The following is a 16417-nucleotide window of genomic DNA, read 5'->3' on the forward strand; positions in this document are numbered from 1 at the left end:
CAAATTTAATTAGGGCGACTTAATTTAGCCTGAATCAGTTCTAGACAGTTGAATCCCACAACAAGCTATTGAAAAGAGCAAAAATGCACAAGAAATTGGATGTTCTGTTGGAAATCTGTTGAGAAATGTTCGAAGTGCTTTTCATTATTTTTAGGTCATTAACTATTTGTAAAATTGATCAAGCAGATGGCACAGCAAAAGTCCAAATTTAATTTATACAATATGAAAAAAGCGATATTTAAAAAAAATTTACCATCTAGTAGCACCCAATTAAAAATTAAGGATTTGGACGGAAAACACGGATTTTTTTCTCAAGAGAGAGCTTTCAATTTTTTATTTTTAAATAAAGACAAAATGATGCGAAACGGTTGCCTTTGAGAAGCGTGGGTTGACGCCCAACTGGGATTTCCTTCATAAATCTGTGAATCATAATTCGAACAAACGCCTTAATTTGAGAATATCCGAATCTCCTTGATCATGCAGAAATAAAAATGCATGCGTGTTTGGTACTCACAATGGTGCAAATGTAACTAAAACGTGTCTTCACAATTGGTGCGCGAGTCTCTGAGGCCCTTGAATTTGCTGACGACTTCATCTATGGAAAACTCGCCATGCACTTTGTTGTCTCTTGTGCGGACATTGACGGTGCGTGCAGTCTTTTCCCGCTCACCAACCACTGAAATTAGAGAATTTGTGAGAAATAAAATTTTAATAAATGCGTATCCTGTACCTAAAATGAAGTTGTACTGGGCGAGCTGAGCGTTTCTGATTTTCTTGTTCATCAGGTCTCCGGCATCCGTGTCAGCGTCACACATGAACCCAGCGTCGTAAATGATCTTCCGCACCTCTTCAGCGTAAGAATCAAACTGAGGACCTACAGGCACCACGGTGCACTGCCTGGGTGATAGCCAGAAAGGCCACTTTCCAGCGCACGATTCGGTCAGGATGGCGATCATTCGCTCGACAGACCCCAGGATGGCTCGGTGAATGATCACAGGACGAATCTTTTCACCAGTATCACTGCAGGACAAAATAAAATATTAAGTAAAGAGCTATTCAATACCATTTCTTCAATTATATTGATTTTTTTTTTATTAATTCCATGTCCAAAAAGATATTTACTTGATGTAGTTCAGGTTGAAACGAATGGGCAGCTGGAAGTCCAACTGGATTGTGGCGCACTGGAAGGGCCTCTTCAAGGCATCATTGATGGTGATGTCGATTTTTGGTCCGTAAAAGGCACCGTCACCTGGATTCAAAGTCCACGGCGAACCAAAAGCGTCTAGACTGTCAGCCAATTGCTGTGATTGACTTTGTCAGGTGTTGTTATAGCCAAATAATTATTCTTACCTTTTCCGCATCATCCCAAACGGAAATTTCTCCAAGGAAAGTTTCTGGTCTTGTTGAGAGGCGAAGTTGGAAGGTAAATCCGAAAATGGTGTAAACGTGTCTCAGGAAATCAAGAGCTCCCAACATCTCTTCCTTGATCTAGGCGTCAAATGTAAATATTTTTATTTTACAACTTCTTTGTCAAGTGTATACCTGTTCCACAGTGCAAAAAATGTGAGCATCATCCTGCTGGAATCGTCTGACACGAGTGAGACCAGACAGGGCACCAGAAAGCTCATTTCTGTGCAAAACTCCAAAGTCTGCAAACCGCAGGGGGAGTTCCCTCCATGAGCGTGGGCGGGTGTCGAACATCAAGCTGTGAAAAGAACCGCAAAAATTAATTATTGCTACGTCCAATATCAAACTACACACCAGTGACCAGGACAGTTCATGGGCTTTAGGGCGTAAGTCTCCTTCTCAACCTCAAAGCTGAACATGTTCTCAGCATAGTGGGCCCAATGGCCAGAGGTTTGCCACAGCTTTGAGTTGTAAATGTTGGGCGAGACCACCTCCTTGAAGCCTCTCTTCCAGTACTCTTCACGGATGAACTCGATCAGCCTATTGTATATCACTGCTCCTTTGGGCAGGAAGAAGCAAGACCCAGGACTCAGCTCGTGGAAGAAAAACAATTCTTGTTCCTGAAAACGAATGTGTAAATTAGTTGGTGGCTTAAAAATAAAATATGGATCAAACCTTTCCGAGTTTCCTATGGTCCCTCTTGGCTGCCTCTTCCTGGAACTTCTCCCACTCTTTCAATTGTTTGTTATCAGGGAACGAGATGCCATAAATGCGCTGCAACGATTCTTTGTCTGCCTTGCCTTCCCAATAGGATGCGGAATTCTAAAAAAACTTATTCGATAACTGTTTTCGGTTTTACTTAGATTGATTACCTTGGTGACCTTGAGAGCCTTGACCTTTCCAGTGTGCCTCACGTGAGGACCTCTGCACAGATCAATGAGGGGCCCACACCTGTAAATGGTGGTGGTAGGGGTTGTGACCTTTTCGTTCAGGATGCGAAGTTTGAATGGATTGTACTGAAGAAACAAAATTATATAGAATTTGATCAAGATTCAATTATAAAAAAATACTTTGAACATATCCAGTAAAACCTCTTTCCTGACCTCCAGACGTTCAAAGTTTTGCTTTTCTTTCACAATGCTCTTCATTTCCGTCTCAAGGGTATTAAAATCAGACTGGCTGACCTGCACACAATTTGAATCATGCAAATGCTAGTGGAGAGTCTTAAGCAAAGTATACCTGCTTTCCTTCCACAAACATGTCGTAGTAAAATCCATTTTCAATTGGAGGTCCGTAACACAAAAAACCTCCGTAGACCTTTTCCATGGCCTCTCCGAGAATATGAGCAGTTGAATGCCAAAAAACTTGCTGAGCTGAATTAAAAAAAAAAAAAAAATAACCTTTTTTTACAGATTATAATTTAAATTGCCTTCTTCGTCATCAAACTTCAAAAGCTGCAGCTTGGCGCTCTCTTCCAAAGGTCTGTCCAAATCCCAAAGTACTCCATTGACCTTGGCAATGACTGTGTTGTCAGCGAGTCCCTGACTAAAACGGACAGAAGTTATAAGATTTAAATCTTAGCTAATCGTCGTGCATTACCTGATGCCTTTGGCAACATCATAGGGTGTGGTGCGCCAAGACTCGGCCTGCACAATCTTGCCATCAGGCAGAGTAACTTCAATTTTTTCAGAAGTTTTGGCAGCTAAATCATCAAGATATGATTGCTTCAACTTGTCCCAGATGACCAATCGGTCCTGAAAATTCACATCTAAATTGTTCCTTTAAAAAAAAAAGAAACAACGGAGTCTTACATTGATAAAGAGAGGCAATTCTCCTTTAGGGGCATTTCCAGCTCCCTTGTTTGGGGTTCCCTTTGCCTTCCCCTTTTTGCCGGAAGGCGCTTCAGATGCCACCTGGAACAAGATTGAAATAATTAATTAAGATTTAAACAAGAATTTATAAAAACATAGGTTTAAAAATATATTAGATATTATTTTAATGCTAAAAAACTCAACAAATGGCAAAAAATTATTTTATTTCAAAATAATTATAACAAAAGTGTATTAAAAAATTGAAAAAAAAAACTCCAGTCACAAAGTCATGCGCTGCTCTCACCTGTGGAGCAACAGCACTACCGTTTTTCTTGCACCCTCCAGTCATGACTGAGGCCGAGGGTGGAAAAAGCTTGACGGCACTGCCGAAACTTTCAATGTGCTTGTACCAGCGGATTAAATGCGGCAACGACTGGGGAACTTTGGACAAGGTTATCATTTGAAAAAGGCCAACGTCCGCCTGGGAGGGCTCGAATCCGTCGACGTAGCTGCGCTCGCCGAGATGCTCGTCGAGGCCTCTCAACCCTTCAGCACTTGACAAGTCACCAAAGTTCATAGCTATTCTTGAGTCAAAAACTTAATTCTATTCTGCCTAAATAAAATGAGGACGTGGACAGAATCAGAATTGTTAATAATGTACTTTGAACATTTCACTACATATATATGCGCGAAAACTTGCTTTTAAATAACTAAACGGTATTGCATATTGTGAAGATAAGATATACCGCAGACGTAATAATATAAATAAATAAAATCTGATGCAACGTCTGTAATTTGGTCTGCAATGTCTGCATCACATATAAATTGTGAACCACAATAATAATAGAGGGGCCTCTGCAAATCAAGACAAGAGAAAAGACGAAGGATTTCAACGAACCGCGACAAATCTCCTGATTGATTTCGGTCTCAAACTGAAGGTGGTCAACTCAAAAACCCGCCTCAACATCGCAATCGAAAATAAAAAGTGTTATTTCATGCCTTTTCGGTGGAATCTGGTTTGCTCGATGCCGAATTGTCGCACATGGAGTCCGCCATGCTACTGATCGCTGACGTGACGTCACCACAGACACAGTGGCCGCGCCTTCTGCGAAATTTCTATTCTGCATTTAACAAAAAAGTGCTGCCTGGCCTTTGAGAAGAAAAATGTTCGTTATTGTTAGATTGATAAAATGAAAACTAGTTTTTGGTTTATTGTATCTTTTTATGATTCAATGTTTTTTTACGAAAGCATAAATTTAATTTATCTCTTTGATTTTTAAATTATTAATTTCTCCTCTGCTTTTTCAATAAAATTTAATTGATTTAATAAAATTGATAAATATTTTCAGGTTTCAAAGGAAAATGTTCATCCGTCAAGCTCGAAATTTCTCTCAATCAGCAAAGAGTATGAAAAATTTGCCCAGAGGCTCTGAGGTGCTTTCGGCCTACATCAAACAGTGCAACGAGCCTCCATGGACGTCGTACTTCATTCGCTACAAAGACATCAAAGACGACCAGTGGGGAATGTCCCATTTCAACTGGAAGGTTGGTAACAGCAACTACCACATTCTCCGCACAGGCTGTTACCCGTACATAAAATATCACTGCACTAAACGGAGTCCGCAAGACTTGGCACTGGAGGACAAGTTCTTCAGAGCAATCAAATGCATAAATCTTGGTATATATATTGTACTTTTAAAGAAAAATATGAAAATATTATGATTAAAAATTTACAGGTATTCCATGCCTAGCTTATGGCATAGCTGCGATTTATTTAATTAGACATGTTGAAATTGTTTTCCTAAATGGACACCAAGTGCCAATATTTTTCTTGTATGAAGAAGACAAAGGTTCGGTGTATTAATATTTTTTACAATTGCACACTTTGTATTACTAAGCGTTTAAAATTAAATTATTGAGAGAATGCTGCTGTTGATTTTTTTCCTTTTCCATAAGCACTCATTGCCTGGAGTCACACTTGATAGTCTCATATCTCCATTTACGATTTTTTCTGCAATTCATATTCACATTTTAGTTCATAGAAATTTTTTCATCTAAGGAAAAGTAGATAGTAGATCTATGTAATTCAAGTTTTGCCATTTATCAGGCAATTGTTTAAAGAATTGAAGACTAAATTATTGACCGCAGTTTTCATTTCCATAATAATAATACCTGCAATCATGTCCACATTTCAACGATCGGCATTTGGGACAAGGGAAGTGACAACCTCCGCACTCAGGAATGTTGCAGTCGCAGAGGTTCTCTCCTGTGCTCACGAGCAACCCCTCTTCGTTGTACAAGTACTGGAACTTGCTCCTTTGATAGAGCAAAAAAATTATTTATGTAGCAAAATACATGATTTTTCATATTACTTACTCTGTGTAAATTTTCCGAGCCAACTTTCGTCTCTCTCGATTGCTCCACACGTCGAAATCACCAGGTTTGTTTTTGTTCTGATTACTTTGGTTGTTCCTGCCCATTATTATTTTTAATCGCAGACGAAAATAAAGATTCAAATTGTCTTGTGTTTGCGGTTTTGTGTTATGTTTACATTCTACGCGTGGGCGTGGCCGGAAAGTGGGGCGCGCCAAGGAGGTCAAGGCAGAGGACATTCATCTGTTTTTTGTTATTGACTGACGGAAGACGGAAAAGCCCCAGCAAGCGGCCCCATTATGAGTTATTAACCAAAATATTTTTATTTGTTTCCGGACGATTAGTGCCGAATTTTATCTTCTTGCTCGGCAAAGCCGTGTCTGCCAGCCATCTATGTTTGCAGACTTCTTTCATTTCTCGCTCATCCGCCTCAGGACCTAAGCGAAGAGCAGATTTTCAGGTGCGGGCAAAGATCACCCTCGACCCCCACGACTAAAATGAAATGCGAGACAAAGTGATTACAATTTTTAACATTTGCAGGTCTAAGCAGGCAAACACGGCCTCAAAGTGTCGAAGCATAAAGTGGTGTCGCCACGGGCCTCGGCCTCGACCCCTGGCTCTGCCAAGGATGGCTCCACCCTGGGGTACTTCGCATCCCACGGCCAAGGTCAAACCACCAGGGGTGGCCTCAGGGTGTACAGGATTGTTGTACTAGGGGATGGAGGTGTAGGAAAATCAGGTGTGTCTTGAGCCGCCCATGATTTTTGAAATTGTTTTCAAAACAGTTCCATTTAAATTACAGCCCTCACTCTTCAGTTTGTGAGCCACAGTTTCTTGGACTATCACGATCCAACTATTGGTAATTTTGTTTAAACAAGACGTGAAAAACCAAGAACCATTATTTATTCATTTTACAGAGGATGCGTATCAACAGCAGGCTGTTATTGATGGTGAGGCAGCATTGCTGGATATTTTGGACACTGCTGGTCAGGTTGAATTCACTGCAATGCGAGACCAATACATGAGATGTGGAGAGGGATTCATCATTTGCTACTCCGTAACTGACAGGCGAAGTTTCCAAGAAGCTGTTGAATACAGAAAGCTGATCAGCAGGGTCAGAGCCACTGACGATATTCCCTTGGTTCTAGTCGGAAACAAATTTGACCTCAACAAACAACGAAAGGTAAGAATAAAAAAATTAAAAAATAGCAATAAAGAATATTAATATGAAATTTCATTGCCTAGGTGTCTACGGAGGAGGGAGAGGCGCTTGCCAAGCAGCTGGGTTGTCCGTTTTTTGAGACATCGGCAGCCTTGCGTCACTTTGTGGACGACTCTTTTCACTCTCTGGTCAAAGAAATCCGAGCTCGCGAGCGAAATCAAATGGGCAACGGATCTGCCAAGGTGGACAAGCAGAGCAAATGGCGCAGGTTTCGCAACATTTTCACTGTGGTATTCCGCAAAAAAGATTCAAGCAGGTACCAAAACTGAGGATAAGAAAGGAGAATAAATTTGTCAGTACTTTGAAAAGTCTCAAGATGAGTGATAACAATCTTGTCGAGGCACTCTTTGGGTGGTTCCGTTGGCGTCAACGACCCTGTTCCACTCGTTGATCTCTATAATGTGCATTTTGAAATTTATTGCTTTTGTGTGTTAAAAGCACAAAGCTTGAGATTGATCTAATAGCCACAAGTTTTGCAAAGGTATCTAGCTATAGCCACAATTTGATTGATGCGGTTTTTGAGGACCGTCTTCTAATTGGTGCACTTTTTTAAATTAATGAAAATTTATGAATTTGTTCGAATGGCGCGGGAATAATATAATGTCAAACAAAATGTGTAGGACCAATCAATCTGTTTGTACTTTGTCGTAATTTTTTATATTGTTTTAACCCTCTTTGATGTCATATAGCCAATTTTAATGTGTATTGACGCCCTTGAAACAAAAATAATTTATTGTCAAAGAGGCGCAACTTTTGTCTACTCTCAACTAATGTGTAATCTCCGACCGGCCTCATCTTGTGAGGTTTGCATGCCAAAGAGAATCTTCCCCTTGGATAGTGACCCTATTAGGCTTGTCCTAATGTTGAAAAGGAGGATTTGATGATGTGTTGTTGTTTTAATGTCTAGCAAAAAGTATATCATATTATATATTTACTGTTGTGGAGAGTTAAAACAAGTCAGTGTTCTGAAAGCTTGCGAACGAAGCACCTTCAGCGTTGATTGTGATTTGTGAAGTAATTTTACAGCTGCCAATTTTTGCACATAGGCAGAAAGTGATTTTTGACCAACCAAAGGAAATATTGATGATGCGTTACAATAACAAACTGTTGTTAGAATTTTATATTACATTTGCAAAATGCATTGTTCCTTGATTTACAATCAACGACAATTTGATACATTTGCCAAACGAATGGATTAAATTTGTGGAAACTCGCTTTTCAAACTGTGTGAAAATACTGAAAATGTCCCAGAGAGATTGCAATTCATTATCAAGTGGCAAAACACGTTTAATTGCTCATTTTTGTATATCTTGGCTGGAGAATTTGCTCGAATGTTAGGCACAAGTAATTAGTGACAGAAACGCAACATATGCGCCGAATGTTTCCGTTGCTTCTGAAAAGAATGGATTAAATAAAAATATTCTATATATTATTAAATGTAATTGCGTTCCCCGTGCTGGGAGAACTGGGCGCAAGTGTCTAATGACGCTAAATATAATTTGGCCCTGATGATTCATCTCTCAATTATATTTTGCACCCTGAATTCACATTATCAGCTCCCATTGTTATCACTGTTAAATTAACCACACTATATGTCACAATTTATGATTAATTTTTAATTTTTTCATCATTAACTACCAAAGACATGATATTTTTATCCTGTAACTATCTAAGTCTTTTATTCAGTGATTAACAAGAGGAAAAGTAAACCTGTACTAATTTGATAATTTTTACCTAATGAATGACTATTTCATACCACTCCAAATAAAATTATGGCATTAACTGAAAATTTTCTTGCGCTTCATTAATTAATATATTCCTTATAATCTCGGTCAGTAAAAGAGCTCATAGTAAAAAAATCAATATTTTAGATCTTTTGGTCTATAGTGAATTTAGATGGAAACAGAGCAAGCTCAGCATAGTGTGCAACTGTGCTTTGAAGTAGCAATGCACGTGCGAAGGAATTATTTTTAACTTTGTGTGTGGAGGGTGATTTAATTTCACAAGCAAGATGCAAGCGAAATTTTGCAATACTACTATTCCGCCGCCTATTCATTTTTATGGCAAAAAAAATAGTATATTTTTTTGCACTTGCTAAAATGTTAGTAAGTCAAGTAAGGAAAATATTGATTTTTTTTGTTTTGTCATTAAAAATTACTAATTTTATTAGTGCAAATTATGTTTACAATATTTTTTTCCCAAACTAATTTTTTTATTTTATCCGATTGGCGGGGCGGCGGCAGCACCGGCGCTTCTCGTAGTTCTCGTACTCTCGTGTTTGTTATTATGAAAACCTGGCATTGTTCTCCGCGAGCAGAACCGCGGCTATAAATTCGTCCCGTGACTTTGCACCGTCGCACCAGTCAACTGTCAGTCAGGGCATTAAGAACGGCAGCAAGTATGATGTTGCGAAGCATCGTCAGGAGCGGACTTCGCGCCCAGCAGAAATGGGCCGTGGCCGCGTCCATGTCTTCGGCTCAGTCCCTTGCGCCCATTGTCAACCCTCAAATCAAACAAACCGGCGTACGTGCGGGACACATTTTCCCATAACATCTCCCTCCGTTTTATAGACAATGTTTCAATGAGCTTGGCTGTCAATAATTATTTTATGTGATTTTTGCAGATTTTCATCAACAATGAATGGCACAAGTCGGTCTCGGGCAAAACGTTCGCCACTATCAACCCTGCCACCGGGGAAGAGATTTGCCAAATTCAGGAGGGTGACAAGGTTTGCTTAAATTTTTTTTACAATTATATTATATGGAATGAGAGATATTGGCTTTCTTCGCACTATGCATTTCAAATGATAAACAATTTTCCAGAGTGTGCTGTTTATTCAATTCGGCAAATATTAGCGGCGTCGTTATCAAAATCTGAAACCCTTCAAGGTCAAGTGTGTTGATAGAGAGCTAAACCAAAACTCTCGTTGCTGACCAGTGACTAATGGAGTTTAAACATGACGATTAAAAATTAACCTTTCCTTTAATTGGCTTAATTTATTTAAAATGGATTTACAGTTTTTTTCCTCTAATTATTTTAAGTTTTAAATATATAAATTTATATTTATTGAAATCTAGAGATTTCTTATATAATCTTCACAAATAAAATTGATTCATCTTCTTGATTGTGGGAGTTTACAAGTTGGTGACCTTCGATTGCAAACCTGTTTTTGCGAACCTAAAAAGCAGCGACACAAGCAAAATTGGGAGACAACTTTTGTGCTAGCTAATATCTTATAGTTTTTTTTTTTTATAAAAATTTGCACAAAATTAAAACTAATTATGTACTTGCGTATAAATTTTGAATTAAATATTGCAAATATTGTACAAAATATTATTATTAGAAAATAAAAATTAATATTACATTGTAATTTATATTTTTTAATTTTTTTAATAAAATTTATAATAAATAAAATTTGAATTGAATTGAATTAATATTTTGAGTAATAATTTAGGTTTTCAAGTAAAAAAATTTAAAGATAGAGTATTTATTGAATATTTAATACAACTAGGTGTACAACGTAGCGCAGTAAGTCAAAATTTAAAAAGTAAATTAGGTATAATTTTGTTAAATTAAAATTAAAAATACGTTTTAATTTTTTTCCACTTAAAATTGACTTAAATTTTTATCATTCATATTTTTATTTTTCAGGCTGACGTTGACTTGGCTGTCAAAGCTGCTAACGAAGCCTTCAGGTTCGGTAGCCCGTGGAGGCGCATGGACGCGTCTGACCGTGGCGTCTTGCTCAACAGACTGGCTGACCTCATTGAGAGGGATGCTGTTTATATTGCCGTAAGCATCTTCTGTAGGGATTGTGAATTCTAAAATAAAAAATATTATAGAGCCTGGAGACAATTGACAACGGAAAGCCCTACTCGAGCGCTCTGGCCGTGGATGTGGCTGCCACCGTCAAGTGTCTGCGCTACTACGCTGGCTGGGCCGATAAAAACCACGGCAAGGTTGTGCCTCTCGACGGCGACTACATTTCCTTCACAAGACACGAACCTGTTGGTGTATGTGCCCAAATCATCCCCTGGAACTTTCCTCTGCTCATGCTGGGCTGGAAAATCGGGCCTGCCCTGGCCACAGGTAATATAATTTATTTGCTTGATAAATATTTTTACTTTTCAAATGGCCTCTTTTTTTTCTTTATATTGAAATTAAATTTTGGCTCTTTTTTGTTTAAGGAAATTGTGTGATTGTGAAGCCTGCTGAGCAAACACCACTGACTTGCCTCTACGTAGCTGAACTTGCCAAAGAGGCTGGATTCCCTCCAGGAGTCGTCAATGTCATTCCTGGCTACGGTCCAACCGCAGGAGCCGCCCTGACATACCATATGGATGTTGATAAGGTGGCATTCACTGGATCCACAGAGGTATATTTGAAATGATTTTTTTTTTCAATCAATTTTTATGTATCAATTTACGTGTACCCTAATTAATGAATATATCAAGAAATAGATTATTTAAAGTTCATCCCTATCATTATTACCTGCAATCATTAATGTGATTATAGATTGGCAAGTTGATCAAAAAGGGCGCAGGAGAGTCCAACTTGAAGAGAGTGACTCTTGAACTTGGAGGCAAATCTCCCAACATAATTCTCAATGATGTGAATGTGGATCAAGCTGTTGAAAATGCACACTTTGGTCTTTTCTTCAACATGGTTTGTTGCAAGAAAAAAAAACAAAGATTTTATTTCATTTACAATTAAAATAGGGCCAGTGTTGCACAGCAGGCTCGCGCACCTTCATCGAGGAGGGAATTTACGAAGAGTTTGTGGAGAAAAGCGCTGCCAGGGCAAAGAAGCGCATTGTTGGCAACCCTTTCGACCCCAAGACAGAGCAGGGTCCTCAGGTGGACGAGGAGCAGCTGACCAAAATTCTTGGGCTCATCGAAGCAGGAAAGAAGGAGGGCGCCAGACTGGTGGCTGGAGGCGCCCGAGAAGGAGACAAGGGTTACTTTGTGCAGCCGACTGTTTTTGCTGATGTCCAGGACAATATGCGCATTGCAAAAGAAGAGGTGCCAAGTTGCCAGGATTTAACAATTTTTAAGTAAAAAAGTTCTTTTTTAGATTTTCGGACCTGTGCAGCAGCTGATCAAATTCAAAGACCCGAAGGAGCTGCTCGAAAGGGCCAACAATACCGAATATGGACTGGCCGCAGCCGTTTTCACGAAGGACATTGACAAAGCCATGTACCTTATGCAAGGCATCAGGGCAGGCACTGTCTGGTAAAATACATGATTTTTAAATTTGCATAGAAAACAACAAGAAAGACATCTTAATTTTAGGATCAACTGTTATAACATCTTCGGAGCTCAGGCAGCCTTTGGTGGCTTCAAGATGTCTGGAAACGGCCGCGAACTCGGAGAGTATGGACTTCAGGCGTACACCGAAGTCAAAACTGTCACCATGAAGGTGACGGAGAAGAACAGCTAAGCAAGGAACAGGTGGCGTTATACACAATAAATTTTTGAAAAAAAAACTGCCTCAAAAACAGACTATAAGCAGATTATAACAATAATGCTGACCTCACATTTGAACGGATGATAATCTTCCAAAGCACAATTGCAAAATTATCACAAGTATACACTGCAATTATTATCTTTTACTTTTTGCTGCTTAGCTATGCAATTACTTTTGTATATCATCTATGAATTGAATACACCATGATTTTCTCAAAACGAATTTGTATTTTTCCTCTAAATGAAAATAAATTTTCTTAGAAATATTAATTAAATTTAATGAGTTTCTAAGCGCAAAAATGATCAATACAAAATTTTTGGATTTTTAAATAGTCCTCCGCTGTGAGTCCAGAGGCCTTGATCGCTTTGGCTGCAGCAACTTCCTCTTGCTCGGAGATTTCTTCTTCATGGTTTGGCTTTTCAATATTCAGAGAAAATTGGTCGTCAATGTGGGAACCTTTTCATGCTAAAAAAGAAAAAAAATGGGATATTATTTTTTATAAAAAATTCAATTAAACTTCCTCCATCTGTACCTCATCTGCCTCTTTCTCAGCAGCCTTCTTCTTGATTTGTTGGCATGATGGAGCATTCTGACAGTGCTATCAGTTGTTCCTTGAGCTATTTCAGAGACCAGCTTAGCTGAATCATCAGTTGTTCCCTCCATGTTGGCCTTCAGCTGCTGAAGCTTGGATGGCTTTCTTTCCTTGGTGTTGTCTTTTCTTCTCCTTTGGAAGATCAACCTATATTTTAGTTCATTTCACCTCAATATAATCATAATTAAATAATTGAAAAAAACTCACAACTGGAACATCATCATCAGATTCAAGATCACTGCAGTCGGAGCCAAACAGTTCCTTGCTCATGGTGGCATATTTACTCCTTCTCTTCTTGGGGGCTCTTCACCAATGAGCCATCAGTGCGCTCTCTTCTTTTTCTCCGGCACCTGAGCTTCCACAGACATGTTTTCCTCCAACCTCTCAGGTTCTCCATTCCAATGGGCATTTTTGGCCTTGCGAAATTTTGGTTTTGCTGTTGCAACATTATTAATTGTTGGTGTTAGAAACTTCACCTTATTCCTCTACCTTCTTGTCCCGTTTGAAGTCCATAATTCTAAATGAAAGCAAACACTGGCAAGACTTTTTCTCAGAATGAAATCAACAACCTATTACATAAATTTTTTGATTTACAAGTATTTAAGCTTTAGATTTAAATTTTAAGCCCTTTTGTAATCTTCGATCATTGAAATGATTCTTCTAAATTTTTATATTAAAAAATTTACGAAGATATCTTTATAAATTGTTCATTCAATGCAATATAAATTTGTTTATTTACGAAGATATCTTTATAAATTGTTCATTCAATGCAATATAAATTTGTTTAATTTATTTTGAGAAGTGAGCAAACGAGGCAGGAGAAAGGGTGGTTGCAAGTGGTTCACTTGGATTCTTCCTCTTCGTCAGAGCTGCTCTCTGAAGATTTGCAGACCGGTTGCCGTCGGTTCGTGTTGACGAAAAGGTCACTGTCTGAATCACTTTGCGCCTCTGAAGGTTCCTCTAGTTTAGTGTTTTCTGAAAACACTTCAGGCCACGCACCGTCTTTCTTCAGCTGCTCAACGTGGTCTTTGTACAAAATTCTGACGATCTCTCCTTGCACTTTGACGCCCTCTTCTATCCTCTCAATCACAACAAAATCACCTCTTTTTATCCAGACATTTCTTCGGTATTTTGTTGGCATCGAAGCCAAAAATGTTTTTCCACTTTCCGATGAAACCTGAGAAAAAAAGGGAAAAATGAAATATTTTTACCCCTTTCTCTTGTTGCCATTCAAGATATTTACTTCTTCCTTATTTGTACAGAATTATTTAAAAAAAAAACTACCTCGTGCAGGTTATTTCCTTTGCTAGCCAATACTTTAGCGATTTCTTGTCCAGGGGCAATCTCAAAATCGGGATCCTGCAACTCCTGGAAAACGTGTTTCCTCTTAGTTGCTTCAGACATTGTTTTAGAATCACCTGGAAATTTGTTGCCGATTAAATTTAGTCGTCATGTCGTCGAATATTAACTAAGGAAATAAATATAATGTGTGTATCAACAAATTAAAATAAATATTAGGATAAAATTCTCGCATATGTACATACCTTTTCGCTAATTTGACGTCAAAAAATGTCTAGAAACTATGGAATAAAAAAATTTTGCTTTTGTTTATGTACATGCGGCGACCATGACCATGTGCTTGCTGATCTGTTGGCTGAGCTGCTACTAAAATATGCGATTCTACAAAGGAGGAGTAAACTTTTAATTTGCTTCATCCCATTCAGCCAATCCCCTCCTTCAAATTTTCAACCAACCTTAACTCCTCTCCCAGCACCCATAAAAATCGATCACCTGTTCCACGAAACGGCGCCGGTGCGGACTTTGTTGTTTTCTTCTTCGAGTTTTTCGCTCTAGAAAGTGACCTGAGACCTACGTCCAGCGCGAACAATTCGCTTTTAATTTTGATAAAATCTCGGCTTCTTAAACTTGCAAGTCTTAAAAAATGTCCTGGTCAATGACACTTGATGTCTGGGCCGGAGACTGGGGGCTTCCGTCGATCGATCTTGACTGCCTCAGGGTCATGGTGAGTGTTGCGTTCCAAACATCCAAATCCAAAATACATAGATTTTTTTTTTAATTATAAATATAATATTAAAGTTCGTGTTTTGCATTTGCACTTTCAGACTTATGCCAGGTTTTGTGGCGCCCCCGTGACGCATAGAGTGGTGCGTACCCCGTATTTTTCACCCAGCGGGAAACTACCAGTTTTTAGACACGGACCAAACAATGTCTTGACCGATTTTGATGAAATTGTGTCTTACTTGCACGCAAAGGTACATAAAATAATAATTAAATTGTAATTTTCTTAAAATTCAACTGATTGCAATTTTTGTAGAATTTTGGCACTGATCTCAGTAAAGCACAGAGTTGTGAAACAGTATCCTATTCAGCATACCTTGAGGAAAAGTTATTGCCTGCTCTGCTGCACACATGGTTTGTAATTTCACCTTGCGCAAAATTTTTTCTTACTTTCTGTGGCTTCAAAAGCCACTCAGTAATTTCATAAATGCTAACCACACAAGAAAATTTATCGTAGGTGGCTGGATGAGAAAAATTGTCTCGAGCTGTCCCGTCCTTGGTACGCTAAAACCCTCCGACTGCCGTTCAACTTCTTCTACCCAGGGCAGTACCAACACAATGCCAAATTGAGAATAGATACCTGCTACATTGGAACACCTAATGAGATTGAAACACAGGTAAACACATGGAAAAATGTGAGAAAGGAATATTTTGAATAAATATTTTAGATTTTCAACGATGCAGAGCAGTGTTTGAACAATCTCTCGCAGAAACTTGGGGACAGTCAATATTTTGGTGGCACCCGTCCTTTCTCACTAGACGCAACAGTTTTTGCCTACCTAGCCCCTTTACTCAGGGCACCCTTTCCATCAAATCGACTGCAGAACCACCTGAAAAACAGCAAAGTGCTAGTCGAGTTCTGCAAGAGAATCAGCCAGAATTACTTTGAAAACTCATTCATCAGTAAGTTTTTAATTTATGCATGGATATTGGAAGGTTGGATATGTGGCTTCAAATTTTTACATTGGTTCTCATGGACCACAGAGGAATCTGTTGTCTAAACCACATTATAATGATAATATCTAGTTTAACTTTTGGCACTCTCCTTGATTTTGCAACTTTGTGAAATTTCAGAATTTGATTCGGATAAGAAAAAAACTGAAGCAACAAGTAAAGAAACGGAAGAAGACTTTCCAAATCAAAAACGGAACTGGCTAGTTGCTTCCATATTTGCTACTGCTGCCATGACTGGGTATCTGTTTAGCCAAGGAATGCTTCAGGTAGAACTCCATTCTGTTGGGGAAAATTAAATTTTTATATTTTCCCTGCAGATTTCTCTTCAGCCCCAGAAAAGTTCTGCCAAAAGAGAGCTAGATGAGACCTTAGAGGACATGTACCTGAATCAAGAAACCTGAGCTTCACCTTTGGCATTCCTGTTCGGCCTAGTCTTTTGTTTAGTTACCTCACTAATAATAAGACAGCAATTTCTAAAAACTACAAGTGCTCTTCTTTTCAACATAAAAGTCA

General features: G+C 38.7%; 7 protein-coding genes across 15 annotated transcripts; 4 read left to right on the plus strand and 3 right to left on the minus strand.

Moving 5' to 3' along the window:
• Positions 1 to 303: 303 nt before the first annotated feature.
• LOC132199125 (threonine--tRNA ligase 1, cytoplasmic) lies at positions 304 to 4304 on the minus strand. 5 transcript variants are annotated; one of them, XM_059623628.1, is made up of 16 exons: positions 4218 to 4304; positions 3523 to 3772; positions 3219 to 3320; positions 3007 to 3161; positions 2837 to 2952; positions 2647 to 2780; positions 2478 to 2591; positions 2280 to 2423; positions 2083 to 2229; positions 1762 to 2027; positions 1543 to 1705; positions 1351 to 1488; positions 1123 to 1301; positions 731 to 1020; positions 515 to 676; positions 304 to 419 (listed from the first exon to the last, which is right to left on the minus strand). In XM_059623628.1, exons 2-15 carry the CDS (start codon positions 3676 to 3678, stop codon positions 531 to 533), a joined length of 2250 nt encoding a protein of 749 aa, XP_059479611.1. In that variant the 5' UTR covers positions 3679 to 3772; positions 4218 to 4304; the 3' UTR covers positions 304 to 419; positions 515 to 530. The 5 variants fall into 5 exon arrangements, with proteins under 5 accessions (XP_059479611.1, XP_059479609.1, XP_059479608.1 ...); XM_059623626.1 differs by having other exon boundaries at positions 3523 to 3831; positions 4218 to 4281; XM_059623625.1 differs by having other exon boundaries at positions 3523 to 3831; positions 4117 to 4240.
• LOC132199130 (uncharacterized protein C15orf61 homolog) lies at positions 4061 to 5161 on the plus strand. The gene is made up of 3 exons (XM_059623638.1): positions 4061 to 4384; positions 4568 to 4896; positions 4955 to 5161. Coding segments are annotated over exons 1-3 (459 nt in total). The 5' UTR covers positions 4061 to 4382; the 3' UTR covers positions 5083 to 5161.
• Positions 4892 to 5784, minus strand: LOC132199131 (ARL14 effector protein-like). Its single transcript, XM_059623639.1, has 3 exons — positions 5595 to 5784; positions 5391 to 5534; positions 4892 to 5229 (listed from the first exon to the last, which is right to left on the minus strand). Exons 1-3 carry the CDS (start codon positions 5696 to 5698, stop codon positions 5178 to 5180), a joined length of 300 nt encoding a protein of 99 aa, XP_059479622.1. The 5' UTR covers positions 5699 to 5784; the 3' UTR covers positions 4892 to 5177.
• A 353-nt stretch (positions 5785 to 6137) lies between these two features.
• On the plus strand, positions 6138 to 8602 carry LOC132199132 (GTP-binding protein Rit1; the record flags this gene model as incomplete). Its single annotated transcript, XM_059623641.1, has 4 exons — positions 6138 to 6330; positions 6394 to 6450; positions 6509 to 6774; positions 6837 to 8602. Coding segments are annotated over 4 exons (762 nt in total), but the record flags the coding sequence as incomplete, so codon positions are not given.
• A 490-nt stretch (positions 8603 to 9092) lies between these two features.
• On the plus strand, positions 9093 to 12497 carry LOC132199126 (aldehyde dehydrogenase, mitochondrial). Its single transcript, XM_059623631.1, has 9 exons — positions 9093 to 9336; positions 9437 to 9541; positions 10465 to 10605; positions 10656 to 10902; positions 11001 to 11188; positions 11329 to 11478; positions 11532 to 11834; positions 11887 to 12044; positions 12105 to 12497. Exons 1-9 carry the CDS (start codon positions 9214 to 9216, stop codon positions 12250 to 12252), a joined length of 1563 nt encoding a protein of 520 aa, XP_059479614.1. The 5' UTR covers positions 9093 to 9213; the 3' UTR covers positions 12253 to 12497.
• A 20-nt stretch (positions 12498 to 12517) lies between these two features.
• Positions 12518 to 14551, minus strand: LOC132199128 (probable RNA-binding protein EIF1AD). 5 transcript variants are annotated; one of them, XM_059623634.1, is made up of 7 exons: positions 14416 to 14551; positions 14156 to 14289; positions 13717 to 14048; positions 13361 to 13440; positions 13079 to 13307; positions 12812 to 13003; positions 12518 to 12744 (listed from the first exon to the last, which is right to left on the minus strand). In XM_059623634.1, exons 2-4 carry the CDS (start codon positions 14273 to 14275, stop codon positions 13422 to 13424), a joined length of 471 nt encoding a protein of 156 aa, XP_059479617.1. In that variant the 5' UTR covers positions 14276 to 14289; positions 14416 to 14551; the 3' UTR covers positions 12518 to 12744; positions 12812 to 13003; positions 13079 to 13307; positions 13361 to 13421. The 5 variants fall into 5 exon arrangements, with proteins under 5 accessions (XP_059479617.1, XP_059479618.1, XP_059479619.1 ...); XM_059623635.1 differs by having other exon boundaries at positions 12812 to 13018; positions 14156 to 14339; positions 14416 to 14517; XM_059623636.1 differs by having other exon boundaries at positions 12519 to 12744; positions 12812 to 13018; positions 13361 to 13601; positions 13660 to 14048.
• Positions 14552 to 14645: 94 nt separating this feature from the next.
• Positions 14646 to 16384, plus strand: LOC132199127 (metaxin-1). Its single transcript, XM_059623632.1, has 7 exons — positions 14646 to 14894; positions 14995 to 15144; positions 15207 to 15304; positions 15408 to 15567; positions 15619 to 15853; positions 16025 to 16170; positions 16222 to 16384. Exons 1-7 carry the CDS (start codon positions 14814 to 14816, stop codon positions 16303 to 16305), a joined length of 954 nt encoding a protein of 317 aa, XP_059479615.1. The 5' UTR covers positions 14646 to 14813; the 3' UTR covers positions 16306 to 16384.
• The last annotated feature ends 33 nt before the right edge of the window (positions 16385 to 16417 follow it).

Source organism: Neocloeon triangulifer, unplaced genomic scaffold, assembly GCF_031216515.1.
Source record: "Neocloeon triangulifer isolate White Clay Creek 2 clone unplaced genomic scaffold, ASM3121651v1 ptg000013l, whole genome shotgun sequence".
Lineage (NCBI taxonomy): Eukaryota > Metazoa > Arthropoda > Insecta > Ephemeroptera > Baetidae > Neocloeon > Neocloeon triangulifer.